The 13,390-nt window shown below is 50.6% G+C and overlaps 5 protein-coding genes across 5 annotated transcripts; 3 read left to right on the top strand and 2 right to left on the bottom strand.

The window, feature by feature from the left end:
* Positions 1 to 935: 935 nt before the first annotated feature.
* Positions 936 to 2,186, bottom strand: BO85DRAFT_426970 (uncharacterized protein; the record flags this gene model as incomplete). The annotated part of the gene is made up of 1 exon (XM_025658140.1): positions 936 to 2,186. The coding sequence occupies one exon, from the start codon at positions 2,184 to 2,186 to the stop codon at positions 936 to 938; it is 1,251 nt and encodes a 416-aa protein (XP_025512614.1).
* A 2,777-nt stretch (positions 2,187 to 4,963) lies between these two features.
* Positions 4,964 to 6,349, top strand: BO85DRAFT_490889 (thiopurine S-methyltransferase family protein; the record flags this gene model as incomplete). Its single annotated transcript, XM_025663682.1, has 5 exons — positions 4,964 to 5,022; positions 5,081 to 5,249; positions 5,353 to 5,622; positions 5,696 to 6,021; positions 6,163 to 6,349. 5 exons carry the CDS (start codon positions 4,964 to 4,966, stop codon positions 6,347 to 6,349), a joined length of 1,011 nt encoding a protein of 336 aa, XP_025512613.1.
* Positions 6,350 to 7,934: 1,585 nt separating this feature from the next.
* Positions 7,935 to 9,680, top strand: BO85DRAFT_452108 (pyridoxal phosphate-dependent decarboxylase family protein). Its single transcript, XM_025660748.1, has one exon. It carries the CDS (start codon positions 8,036 to 8,038, stop codon positions 9,554 to 9,556), a length of 1,521 nt encoding a protein of 506 aa, XP_025512612.1. The 5' UTR covers positions 7,935 to 8,035; the 3' UTR covers positions 9,557 to 9,680.
* A 1,289-nt stretch (positions 9,681 to 10,969) lies between these two features.
* BO85DRAFT_452106 (uncharacterized protein) lies at positions 10,970 to 12,348 on the top strand. The gene is made up of 4 exons (XM_025660747.1): positions 10,970 to 11,702; positions 11,776 to 12,016; positions 12,088 to 12,129; positions 12,194 to 12,348. Exons 1-2 carry the CDS (start codon positions 11,117 to 11,119, stop codon positions 11,958 to 11,960), a joined length of 771 nt encoding a protein of 256 aa, XP_025512611.1. The 5' UTR covers positions 10,970 to 11,116; the 3' UTR covers positions 11,961 to 12,016; positions 12,088 to 12,129; positions 12,194 to 12,348.
* On the bottom strand, positions 12,188 to 13,318 carry BO85DRAFT_522604 (uncharacterized protein; the record flags this gene model as incomplete). Its single annotated transcript, XM_025665277.1, has 6 exons — positions 12,916 to 13,318; positions 12,804 to 12,856; positions 12,684 to 12,743; positions 12,538 to 12,615; positions 12,405 to 12,482; positions 12,188 to 12,348 (listed from the first exon to the last, which is right to left on the bottom strand). The coding sequence occupies exons 1-6, from the start codon at positions 13,161 to 13,163 to the stop codon at positions 12,188 to 12,190; spliced, it is 678 nt and encodes a 225-aa protein (XP_025512610.1). The 5' UTR covers positions 13,164 to 13,318.
* Positions 13,319 to 13,390: the final 72 nt, after the last annotated feature.

Below are 13,390 nucleotides of genomic sequence, written 5' to 3'. Positions count from 1 at the left end.
GAAAGACTAGGTACATGATACTCCAGGACCCTCGGCCGTAGTTTTCCTTAACCTATCGCAAACCCTAGAATACCCTCCAGTCGCATCTTCCCTTTGAATTCTGCCACAGGAGTCTATGAGTAGTGTGCACGAATCAAAAGGTTGTCCCTTGTTGTGACAAATACCACCTTGATTGGTTCTAGACATAGTGGCTATTCAAATGTTCCTAGACACCTCGCGCCCATGTGTGATGTAAGATACACCATCAATTCATCTCCAATTTTAGTGTCAAAGCCGAGCCATGACTCCTGCTATCCTCAAACAAGCAGAAAGCCAGCTCTCCCAGCTTGTGAGAGCTCGGTAGAGAGCGCTATTGGTGCCAAGGTTCCAGAACCTCGTTCAATAGCCCAAACGAAGATCTATGACCCCATTGCCATTCTCCGGGAGTGGAAAGAAAAGTTCCAATAGTGCTGGCTGAGACGACGTAAAGAGCCCTTAGAGTAATAGCTACTAGAGCCCTTCAAGGTGTTTCAAACGGACAGATCAGGGGGGCACGTTGCCTGCTGAGGTCGCTTGGGCTGTTGCCATTGAGGTTACCAACATCGCGCTGCCATCGTTCTGATCGCATAAACATACATGGGTCTTCATGGTGAAAGCAAGTATAACCATATAAAAGGGAAATATACCCCTTAGTCGCAAGCACAGTGGTACTGCCGCAGCTAGTGTACGAGTGATTTAGCCTCCAGTTCAGGAAGCCACCATAGCAAGTTCCCAAAAGCTCATAGCTGCGCGCTCCCGCCGACAGGTTTCCACAAATTGGCAGGACCAATCGCGGCTGGACCTGCAGGGAACGGCCGTATATGGGCACCGACCCGTGATAGTGACTAACAGTACTTTAGCGGTTAATTTACATGCCCGGGAAGAGAAAGACGTACGATGCTTTCTTCCGTAGCAGTTCAGACATGCGGGATGAAACTCGTCCACTCAACGGTCACATAGGAACTCGATGGGAGCTGTCGCAGGCTGATAAAAGCCTCGATGATAATAAACAAGCGGGCCGGGACCAGGCAGGCACTGATAAAAGACATGACAACGTCCAGCACCCAAGCACGCCATCCTTTCTCTTCTTTGCCGCTAGGCTGGACCCATATCCATGTCAGGGACTGGTGACCGTCAAAGCCTAACGCGGTCAGAGTTATCCGCAGCATGCTCGACAGCGGAAGACCAGAAGCCAGGAAGACGCTCATGATGCGCCACATCAGCTGTTCAGTGCTCGTCGGGAACACATGGTTCCAGCCCAGCAAGTGGACAGCGGGATGTACCATGGCCTGGATCGATACCAGTAGCCAGGTGCGTTGACTCAGGCCATTGAACACGATTTTGTCATCTGGCATACGCTGTAGGGGGCTTTTCTGCGGGCGGAGATTCTCGAGGGTCGGTCGGCGATGCCACCGCTGGTGCGGCTTCTCCAGGAAATCGAGTGGTGTCTCGCGGAAAGGCTCAACACCGATCTCCCCAGCACTGTTGATCAGGCTTGTGACTGATCCGCTCTTGAGTTCGATAACGGTCGGCACCCCAACACTCTGTGGCTTATGCATCCAGAAGTAGTAGGTCATGATCGTGGATAACACAAACGCAATGGTGAAGAGCTCAAGCGGGGAGACAGCGAGGCCCTGTACGGCCCGGGCGATGGATTGGACCACGAGCCATACCCCTTGCACCAATGCTACGCATTTAGCGAATGTATCTGCCTTGCTTTTGTCCCAGATTTCCTCCGCCGTGATTGTAGGGCAGTCGATGTGGTGTGTCTCAACGAGGTAGTGAATTGAGGCGGCGGTAATGGGGAAGGGAGGGTAGTCTGTCGATTGAAGGACGAAGCCTCCGCTATTGGCGTAGAAAGCGTGTTTGAGGGTCCATTCTTTGTAGCCCAAGCGGTGCATGTCGCGCACCGATTCCTGGGCTGACTCGTACTGCATGGCGGAGAAGCCCACCAGCATGTCGGGGGCCAGGATAGCAAATGTTCCCCAGCGGAGCTTGCGCCACAGAACCGTCCAAAGGCCATCGTCGGGGGCCGGAATGTTCAGATGCAGAACTGTCCAGAGAGCGGTAGAGAGCACCAAACAACAGCCCCAGATAATATCGATGGTGCCCCGATCGTTGGGCGAGTCCACCCAGCCACTCACTTCGCCCTCGGGTAACGGTGCCATGATTAGTGCACCAGTATGTCTGGGTTTCCACGTGCTATATGAGTGAAGGAATCGACGCCAAATCAGTTTGCTCGAGATGAAAGAACGCAACGAACACCTCCCGCTAAAAGGTGTTTGCGCGGATCTTCGTGGTTAATGAACCCCTCCGCATGCTGGGCCATGACGGATCTTTTGTCGGCCAATGATGCATTAGTGCAGACGCAGGGGATACATATTCCGACCAGCGAGTCACAAATGAGAATGAAACACAAGAGATAGCCTGCAAAGCAGGATGGAGTCTCTCGCCAAGGGCCCGGAGCGTACAAGTGCGATAACAGGATATTACGATTGGCATGCTGCATGAGCTGTCAGGCCTAGACGCAGGGTCTTCACTCAGCAAAGACCATCCACAGAACGTGAATCATCTCCGCGTGGGGGCCAAAAGTACAATCAGGATTGGGAAACCATCAAGTCCATCATGGCCTGATGCACTTCTGATTCGAGCAAGAAAGTTGCGACCGGCGCACACTCTGAGACATAGATAACACCCTCCGTCCAAGGGATGTCTATAGTAAGCCCTCAGCAGGAATTGTGATACTTGGGGGCCGAGGAGCAATAGGCTTCGTCAACTGCAGTGGAACAAGGAGGGCAGCGTGGCTCTGGATCAATTAACGTGAACTTTAGCGGCTTGAGGGCCCGTCGGCGATAGGCCGCGAGGGGCCGCTGTGGGGGAAGTCGAGGGCACCGGTGCTGACAGGCGCTGACGGCTGAAGGACGAGAGCAAGCGAGCGTGACGCGAAGGAATTTCTGGTGGAGATGGGCGGGTCTTAAGCTAACGGGAAGGAGTTGTCCATCCGCAGGTTTATCCCTGAACAGCAGCGATTGGCGTCGCTTATCCCTTCAAGGAACCCATTGCTGTCCTCGGTGTTTCTCCAGGGCCCAATCAATGTGGCCAAAGCAACCTGGTCAATTTTTGCATAGTATCGGCAATTTGGGGGCCAAAAGTTACCCCTGCACCAGCGGGGATGCGACTCGAAGAGGAGAACACTCAGCGACGCCTTCATGTGCATCCCAGGCCTCGTGGCCGACCACGCGGACTACTAGTCGACAATGCATGCTGACAGTGGGTCAAGCTTGTACGCAGAGCACATTTTTCCTCAACACACACTCCCACATGCATTATCTACTCGATGTCTCACCACTTGTGCCAAGTCCAAAGTTTCTCAAGAGCATGAAGTTACCCAATATCGGGACTCAACTAAGCCTATGGTGTAACGAGGATAAGCCAAGTATTAGTCAAAGATTGGCCGGTCGCACATATCCTCGGGAACCACAAGGTTCAGGGGCATCGCATATTTTCGCAATTCTGAGACACGAGCCTTGGGTCGATGATCTACCCTCCATCAATTCGCTGGGGGCATGCTGATCGGAGCAATCGTGAAGATACGGCTGCACTTGGGTGCCAGATGTGACACGGGCACCGAGCGTTGCTAGCCGCACCTACAGTGCTTATTTTTATCTGAAGTCTGGTACAGCTGGGAGAGAGGGTAAACGCCTCTTGTACCGGTGCAAGGGTAATCGGGCCATAACGATGTTCTATCAGACGTCCTATTGCCGCTGTAGACACTCTCGAGCAAGCAAGCCACCTTCCTCAGAGACGACATGATTATTGCCAGATGCCTGATGCATAGAGTCTTCATACCTGCCCCACCAGGGTATGACCTTACCCTTCATAGTAATCTGTAATGTAGTCTAGCGTGCAAAGCCAATCGATGGCACTGGCGATGATCATCGAGGTGCATGAAGCACCATCAAAGATCACTTTGGAGTTTCAAGCCCAGATTCGGACAAGCAAATGGCTCGAGGTAAGACATTCTCCCGAGCTGACCCGGTGGGCTATGCTCCGACAGCCTATTCTTGTTCCATGGCTATGCTTTTGCTCCGCCAAAGTGCACAGAACGCCATGGCGGGATACCAGCAAACACCGTCCGTACCCAGGCGAGCAAAGCCTCTGGTATCAATCACTAAAGGCATACAGTTCGGCCGATAACAGGCCGAGATTAAATATGCACGTGAAAGACCGTAGCAGTTCTGATTCATCTGAAGGATTTTTAGTGGGTTTTGCTGAGCGCACAGTATCGATATCATCTTACCGACTAAACGGGAAGGCGGATATGGAAAGACCCCACTAGAGAGTGTCTAGACCATCAGTCAGTAATGATGAATTCCATACACTGCTGATGACATGAGATTTGCCTTGTGCCTCTGTAGGTCGGGTCGAGGTCCCTCAGTCCTCTGTGACCCGGACAGGTGGTGTAGTCGGAGAAACACGGTCGCAACAGACCCTGCCATGAAACGGAGCTAGTCGGGGCATATACTCATGAAGCATACTGCTATAGTGTTTCTCACGTCAGACGTGATGCCAGCGGACATCTACAGAAGCGAGCGACCACACAAGGGTTGCAGTGTTGATGACAATCAGCTCGACATACAATCGCTGGTATCATTGGCGTCCACCCCCTCCGCATCCGGTGTTAGGGTGGGGCAATGTTTCAATCGCCGACCAACTTGCTTTAATGCTTCAGGGTTCAACACCATCTCTTCATGCCATAGGAAATAGGATTGGGATCATACGTAGAGCAGAAAATAGACGAGAACCATCTCACTTCCTTTGGTGGAGACCCGCTCCGTCGCCAACCGGGAACCATTCTTAATCACCCCACAATTTGGCTTTCCATCCGTGACGCATCTCAACTCTGTCAGACCTCTCAGCCATCACGAATAAAAGTGCGCATAAAATGGCCCACACGCCTACTCCCCCTGTTCAAGGCCGCCTCATCAGCCATTTTGCCGAAAGGTACGATCACGATTACTTGCATTGAAGACCCGACTCGAACCTGTCTAACTCACACCAGGCCAGCGGAAGACCAAGGCTCAGGCTGGTCCGCACTCTGGGACTCCAATGAAAGCGATCTCTGGGATAGGGGGAGTCCCTCAATTGCACTAGTCGATGCAGTAGAGCAGCAGAACGATGTCTTCTCCCCTTTTACACCCGATAGACGGAGAAAGAGAGCCCTTGTTCCGGTATCACCCTTCTTTCCACGAGCCAATAAATACACCGGATACTCGCGGAACTACTGCGAAACATCTACTTCGAAGTCACTAACTATATGTAAAATTTCTACAGGGCTGCGGAAGAGGCTATGATCCCGTCATGCTAGCACTGCATGGTTTTGACGTCTACGGCCTCGATATATCCGCTACTGGCGTTTCCGAGGCGAGGAAGTATGCCGCTTCAGAGATGCAGAGTCCACAGGGATATAATTTCTCCTCTGGAACTGCGACAACTGCCGATATAGGGAATGTAAAATCTATTGCCGGCGACTTTTTCAGCTCAGCGTGGGAGAGTGAAGCTCTGCGTGATGGTGAGAAGTTTGACTTGGTCTATGATTATACTGTATGTGTATACCCTTACTGCATGCTTCAATGAGATACCGGACAAAGAGCAGTATGACTTACGCAATTGACAGTTCCTATGCGCTATCCACCCCTCCCTTCGTCAGAAATGGGCCGAACGTATGAGCCACCTTCTCCATCCGGGAGGCCTTCTTGTCTGTCTCGAGTTTCCCATGTACAAGGAGACTTCCTTGCCAGGACCACCGTGGGGACTGAAGGGCGTTCACTGGGATCTGCTCGCACGCGGCGGCGACGGGATCCGCAATATTGCTGAAGAGGAAGAAGACAACGCAAAAGCTGCTAAGTTGAAGGGACAGTTCCGGCGAGCACAGTACTTCAAGCCTACGCGGTCGTATCCGAGCGGCAAGGGGACGGATATGCTGAGTATTTATGTGAAAATGTAATGGGTAAGATGCGCAAATCTCCAATTTTATCGGCCAGTACTTAAGACAACGGCGCTGAACCTGCTCTGAGCTTTAGCGTCGTGCCTGTCGAGCGCTTTATTTTTATTGATTATCCTGCCCGCTCGGCTGCAGTGAAGGTTGCACATCGCCAACGAATATGCTTCTCTGATCACCTACCCCGTGGACAATTTGACTGCTGGTCTGGACCCGGCTGCTGTGTTTGAGGGTGATTTGACCGACTGGATCTGTCCCACGGCTAACTCGACGATTCTCTGCAACCAGCAGAACATTCCGGTGTACCGCCACCAGAATGCCGGAGATTGAAAGATAATATCGAAGGATCCATTAAACGGACCGCCGTTGCTCGGATGGGAGCCTGTAGATTCCTCGACTGCCATCTAGTAGTAAGGTGCTTTGCTTCGGAGCTGATCGCAAGGCGGTTCAGCAGAAGGGTGGTGTTGAGATTGACGGACCGTGCCGCGGCATTGGGCATTACAACCAGTTTCCATACGTGTTAGGATGATGAGCGAGGGGTAAATCCATGTATGTTATGATATGTTGATACGAGAACTTGAATTATGGTCGACGTCCATTGTGTTGTCCTTGGTCAAGGGGTCAAATAAAGAAAAGCAAAATAAATTAGTTCGTTGAGATTCCACTCTAGCCAGGCACTACCTGATCGCCACCCCTGCTGCCGATGTGGCCTCACGTCTTACTAGCCATAATCTTGAGATCTGAATAGATTACAGATTCTCATTCAAATCCGCTTGTGCCCGTTGTGTTGAGATATTCCTCTGGCTATTCCCACTACTAGCAGCCAATTCAGCAATGGCGTCTGCGTAGAACTGATGCCCGGGTACCATTCTTCGGGTTCCAGTCTTCGTACAGACTGGATATTGCTGTAGGGTGAGGTGGCTGAAGGAACTATGAATGAAGAACTTGTGGTAAGCCGGAAGGTTAATTCCAACTACACATTATCGTGCACAGAGTCTGTTGACATCCTTCATTGTTTTTTAGAGTTTCTTGCCTCCCAATAGTGGGGTCGTAATCAACCAGACTGCTGGGTTTTATGTAAAACTCTGCATGCTTCTTGGCCTATAGGAATCCATCGTTGACTCCATCAACTGCATGGAATCCTATGTAACATCCCAATTCAGCTGTCTACCCGGCTGAAAGGGCAGCAAGTGTCACGAGGCGGCCACCCATGCACAAGTGACTTATTCAGTCACCGGCAACCTTTCTGGGGCCACACCGCTATTAGCAAGAGATCTACATACGTCAACCTCGACACATTAACTATTTGCGTTGATTGGCATGAATCGTCGAAAAGGGTATTGCAACCGCGGCTAGACGACATGTCAAATTGCTCAGCTACACAGTCCATTAAGCACGACCCCTCCACAGGCGGGCTTCAAAATGCCCGCCCAGCCACACAACGGCATTACATACTACACGCTCGGATGCATCCGTCTTGCAGCTCACAGTAAATATGAACAGCTAACTACTACAGTAGACATAGTTTATAATATATAGTAATGACTTGTCTAATCAGTCTCAGATATCATGTGTTCATAAAGATCGGCAGACGCAGCACAGAGAGACTATGCGACTATATGCCCCGTGAGGGAAATATTGTGCCAACCTTTGGATACGCAGCTAGCTAGATACACCACAGTCCCTCATGTTGCTTTTTTTGAGCTGAAAACTCGTCAGCCTGAGAGTGCCGGATCTCAACCTTGACTTTCTATCGACCTGAGTCTGGTTAGCTCCGTGTTACTTGATCTCGCTTACCTACGACCATTGCGATCTAGTGCATCTCAGAAGAGTTTCGTTCCCTACTCACTCTACGATACAGCTCAGAGCCTCTTGCGCACATTGACCCGGCCACACTTTATAAAGCCACATAACTGCCACCGTGTTCCAAGTATGTTGAGAGCCACCTAGACACAATCCTTGCTTCTTTACTGCCTCGCCTTCCCCTGGAGTGATCAATTTTCCAGACTTGACAAGATGCATTTCAACGCACCCCAAGACCAATCAGATGAAGGATGGACCAATGTCACGTTGCTAGCCAGGTCTCTATTGACTCAACTCCTGACCACCGACCTTCCACCTCCATCAGACCCTATTCTCCCAATTCTCGATATCAGTGAGCTACCAAGCCTTCAGGATGAGATCATGCCAGATGATCATCCGCGGGATCCGGTCTCTATCCTTCAACAAGCTATGACGCTCTTTGACTACCATCTACACCACACCCATCCACATAATTTTGCTTATATACCAGCCTGCCCAGCCCCAATTGCTCGTCTGGGTGATCTTCTCACTTCCATCTGGAATGTGAATGCTTCCAACTGGGATGGGAGCTCTGGTCCAAGTGAGGTTGAAAAGGCCATGATCCACTGGCTAGGCTCCCAACTGGGACTGCCTGATTCAGTCGGAGGGTGCTTTGTCTCGGGTGGGTCCATGGCAAACATGACAGCCATAGTTGCAGCCCGCGATGAGAAACTCCAACCGTCAGAGCGAGCAAACGCCACCATCTACATGTCCGATCAGACACACCTCTCCGTGATGAAAGCCCTACATATTGCCGGCTTCATGGACTACCAGGTCCACAAGATACCAACCGATGATAACTGCCGCATGGATACGGATATCCTACGACATGCCATCAATACAGATCGCCTGTTCGGACGCGTTCCTTTCCTCCTTGTCGCCAATTGCGGCAGCACCAACACCGGCAGTATCGATCCTCTGAACGCATTAGCCGACATCGCGCGTGACGAAGGCCTATGGCTCCACGTAGACGGTGCATATGGTGCATCCATTGCAGTATCCGACAAGCATCGCCACCTTATTGATGGTATCGGTCGCGCGGATAGCATCTCCTGGGATGGCCACAAGTGGCTCTTCCAGACATATAGTTGCGGGATTGTGCTCACGCGGCACGTGAAGTCTCTCACACGCAGCTTCTCCTTCGATGCCGAATATCTCAACTATCCATTGGAAGCGCAGGCCACGACCAATTTCTACAAACTCAGTCCAGAGCTAAGTCGGCCCGCGCGTGCAATGTCTCTGTGGCTCACTATCAAGGTTCTAGGTCGTCGTCGTGTGGGTGAGATGATCGATCAGGGTTTTCTTCTTGCCCGTACAGCGGATCGCAGTATCCGGCAGTATAAGAACTGGATCATCCCGGTGCCAACAGTTGCTAGCATTGTGGTTTTCCGATATGCGCCTCCTGGGTTTAGTGAGGAAGAGCTAGACTCATTGAACACTGCCATCTCGCAGCGGCTCGTGAAGGAGAATATCGCTTCTATATTAACCACCCAGATTCGTGGACGGACTACACTTCGAATGTGTGCTATGAATCCTGCTGTGCAACCGGAAATTATTAGTGCTGTAATATGCCGTGTGGATAAAATTGCCCAAGCTGAGGCTTCTAAGGTCAAGAAGACATATCCCAAGATGTCTAATGGACTGTGTTCTCCTCTGCCGAGCTGCTGTGTTGTTGAAGCTTCTGACCATGCTTGAGCTACAGCCCATCCGACATTTCATGGTATATGTTACGCGCGTTTTGGTCGATGCCTTCTATGTTTGATTCCCATGTATCTTATAGCAGGTTTTTTTAAGACACAATTCAAGAGTTAAAGATGGTCCCATGATACCGTCAATCCTACAACTTTCGAGCAAGTCAGTTGCTAAGAAGTGCTCCAAAGCTGTAAGTATATATCCACATATTTATAATGAACCGAAATATCCCACAGATGCCACTGTTGCACAGTCTTTATCTTTCCTTCCGCAGCAGTAAAATGTAGCTTCCTGTATATGTGCTTTAACATTAGGTAACCAGTGTGTCTAATTACCACGTAGACATTGGCAAGTACTAGATGAGGATGTCTTATTTTCCTACAGACTATTTCCAACATCCCATACTAACCAATAAGGGAACAACTATTGAAGTAACTCCGAACCCGACTATTAGTTCTCGCGGAAAAATCAACCCCGCCAATGATAGTAGTTATTGTATTTCTGAAGATTTGATGCGATCCCGTGGTCAATCCGGAGAATTGTGCTTACCTCCCGGTGAGGAAGAAGGTAAAGACCTCGGCTCAATTAGAAATCGGCATTGCAGCCTAACGTGATCTGAAGATAATTTTACGTGACCTGAAATTGACGTTCTTATACTTGAAGTTTCTTATTCCGATCAAGCCGATTGTAAGATCAGATATGATCCAGAGACCCTTTCGAGAGAATTCACACCACGTTGAGCAGTAAGCCCATCGGGATCTGGTCGGGCGGACCCATCAGGGATTCAGGGCTCAGGGCACAGTTCTTAGTGCCTCTACGGGTCAAGGGAAGCTTGTCCCAAAGCTTGGTTTGGTGGTGTGGGACGGGCAGGGCTTCTGGTTGGTTGGTAGTGATGTGCCTAATCTTAGTACTATTGACATTGAACACAAACGTGGCACATACTCAAGGTGCACAGTAGACCAGATAAGGCCACGAATAGAACCTACAAAGCACTTTTCGAAGGATAAATAGTATGAAGAGTGTACATCGCCACTTATGCACCTGGTAGAATTCACACCGTATCGCCATCAAAAGCAAAATCGCCACACTACAACCCAAAACCCAGTCTTATCACGCACGATCGGATCCCCTCGGAATTGGATGGTCCCCGAGCTGACTCGCCCTGGAGCTTAGCGTCATTATGGACGAGATCTCGCACCGTGATTTGAAATCGAGATCCCTAGGGCGCATCTTAGCTCCTTCATTAGTGTGCGCTTGACATCATATGCGTGGATTGCGCCACTAGTTTGGGATTAGGGGCGTCTCAGAACAGAGGGCTGATGGCTGAGGGCTGAAAGGGCTGGGATTGTGTGGCGAATAAATGGCGCAAGCTTGTAGTGTTGAATAGAGGGGTCAAATTGCTTCTGCTGTTGGGGCTGGGATGTTAAAGCTGGATAATTTCTACCTTCCCGCTTCTCTTTCTCTTTGTCTTGTTTTTTTGTGATCTTTACACTCAATTGACACCTGAGGAATCCCCCACATTATATCAAACTATCAACACACTTTTTTTGCCCAATAGACACCATGGACTCCTTCGGTCAAGACAGTTTTGGTGGTGGCCGTCGCGGTGGTGGTGACAGCTACGGAGGCAATGACTCCGGGTTTGGAGGCAACAACTCTGGCTTCGGCGGTAACGACTCCCAGTTTGGTGGAGGTGGCTCTGGATTTGGAGGAAATGATTCTGGATTTGGCGGTGGTGGCCGCGGAGGTGACTCCGGCTTTGGAGGCAGCGGCGGTGGTAACAGCTTCGGAGGAGACAACGACAGCTTTAGCGGTGGTAACAGTCGCGACAACAACAACTTTGGCGGTAACGACTCTCAATTTGGTGGAGGTGGCTCTGGGTTTGGAGGAAATGACTCGGGCTTTGGCGGGGGTCGCGGTGGAGGTGACTCTGGCTTCGGAGGCAATGACTCCAGGCACGGCGGAAACGATTCTGGATTTGGGGGTAACAGCTCTGGCAACTCTGGCTTTGGCGGTAATGACTCTGGCTTTGGCGGAGGAAGAGGTAACCAAGACAACTTCGGGGGCTCTGGTGGTGGAAATGACTCCTTCGGTGGCTCCTCCGGTGGCTCCTCTGGTGGGCTTGGGGGTTTGGTGAACAAGGCAGAAGGTTTGTTTCCCTATCAATTGCGACATGATTGACTTGAATCGAGGATGTTGGCTGACAATAATCTCTTTTGTAGGCTTCCTCGGCAGCCACGGTGGAAACAACAACCAGGGCGGCTCTAACAACGGAGGACAGGGTGGTAACTCTGGTGGCAACTTTGTCGACTCGATGGTTGACCAGAAGGTTGACCAGTATGTCCCTGGTGGAATGGATGGTGCTGTTAACCAGGGAATCAACCAGGAGGTTAACAAGTTTTTCTAAGGATCTGTTTCACGAGTTGTGGAATGGAAATGCCGCTGAGCATGATAACGCTGTCTGTCAGTAATAACTATGATGTCTTTTATGAATTTGTTGTATCAATGTCATTGACGATTTTGAGAACGTGAAGATACGTGCGTGTTCCGTATTTATGTACAATCTATTCCGTAAGGTAAAACTCCCAGAGCTTTTCAATCCCCAAGCTATACTATACAAGACTAACTTCAACCTCACAGGTTGTAAGTGTGAGAGTTGATGTTAATGGTCGACACGGTCCAGGTCTTGCCATTATCCGACGTCGACAGGCCGGAGGAGCTGGCCTCGTTGATGGACAGGGTGTCGCCGAAAGAGTTATCCTCGGCGTTAAGGATGATGGTGGTGTCAAGGTACTCTGTATTGCTGTGTTAAGCATGTTGTTCTTCTTCGAAAGATGGGTTGGGAACTTACTGTGAGCTCCCGCAGTGCTCTGGCACGCATCGTCCTGGCACTCAACTGCCGTGCCCCAGCCCTGGGCTTGTCCCGAGCCTGGTATTTGTCAGGATACAAGTGGAGCGTCAATTTAGAAGGGTGGAATACGCACTGGTCGAGAGAGTAGAGACAACCTCACCGTTGATCGAGACGGTCTGGTCGTACTTGCCCGTGCTGTCGTTGTACTTGTCTTTAGGTAGACGGAGGTTAGTGTCTATCATTGACCGGAGCTGCAATCATAGTTGATAAGATACTTACAGTGCATGGTCACCTTGTCACCAGCAGAAGCCGGGACTTCCTTGCCACCCAATTGTGTGCCTACCACGTAGTTAGCTTGACTAGTACTGATGTGTTTATTAAAGCTATATGATGACTCACCTTCAAGGGTACTAGCCCAGGTACACCACTGTCCAGAGCTGGCGCCACAGTTGCTGCAATAGGTTATCAGAATGATTCCGAGATGTCGTACTATTAGTCTATTGCGACTTACGAGTTGGGGTCGGAGAAAGAAACAGCGAGAGCCTGGATCAGATCACCACCGCTTGTACCCATTCCAGGCCAAAGAGCAAGACGGTCCTTCTGAGGGCTAGGAGCCTCGGGCAGAACCAGGGTGGTGTTGGCCTCTCTAATCCACGACTGCGTAGGACCCAGAGAGAAATAAGGGCCAAATCCGACCGTGCTCTGGCCGTGAGCGGCACCGATGGCGGCCAGGAAGGCAAGAGCTTCAATTCCACGCATTCTGATGAGACGGGTAATCCGTGATAGCGTATGAAAATTGCCTTTAACAGACGAGATACGAGCCGTTTATCTCATTTTTTAGACCGGATCTACGCTGGCTTTATAGGGAGCGGATTGGACGGCAAGGAAACACGGCCGTGTTGTTTCAACAAAGGGGTTGACTCCACTCCACGTTTAACATGCCAAATAAGAGTGGCTGATTGTTCCGGCATCGCGTGATGGTTTCG

Source organism: Aspergillus piperis (genome assembly GCF_003184755.1).
Source record: "Aspergillus piperis CBS 112811 unplaced genomic scaffold BO85scaffold_18, whole genome shotgun sequence".
Classification (NCBI taxonomy): domain Eukaryota; kingdom Fungi; phylum Ascomycota; class Eurotiomycetes; order Eurotiales; family Aspergillaceae; genus Aspergillus; species Aspergillus piperis.
Note: the sequence above shows the minus strand (reverse complement) of the source record. Positions and strands in the feature narration are given on the sequence as shown.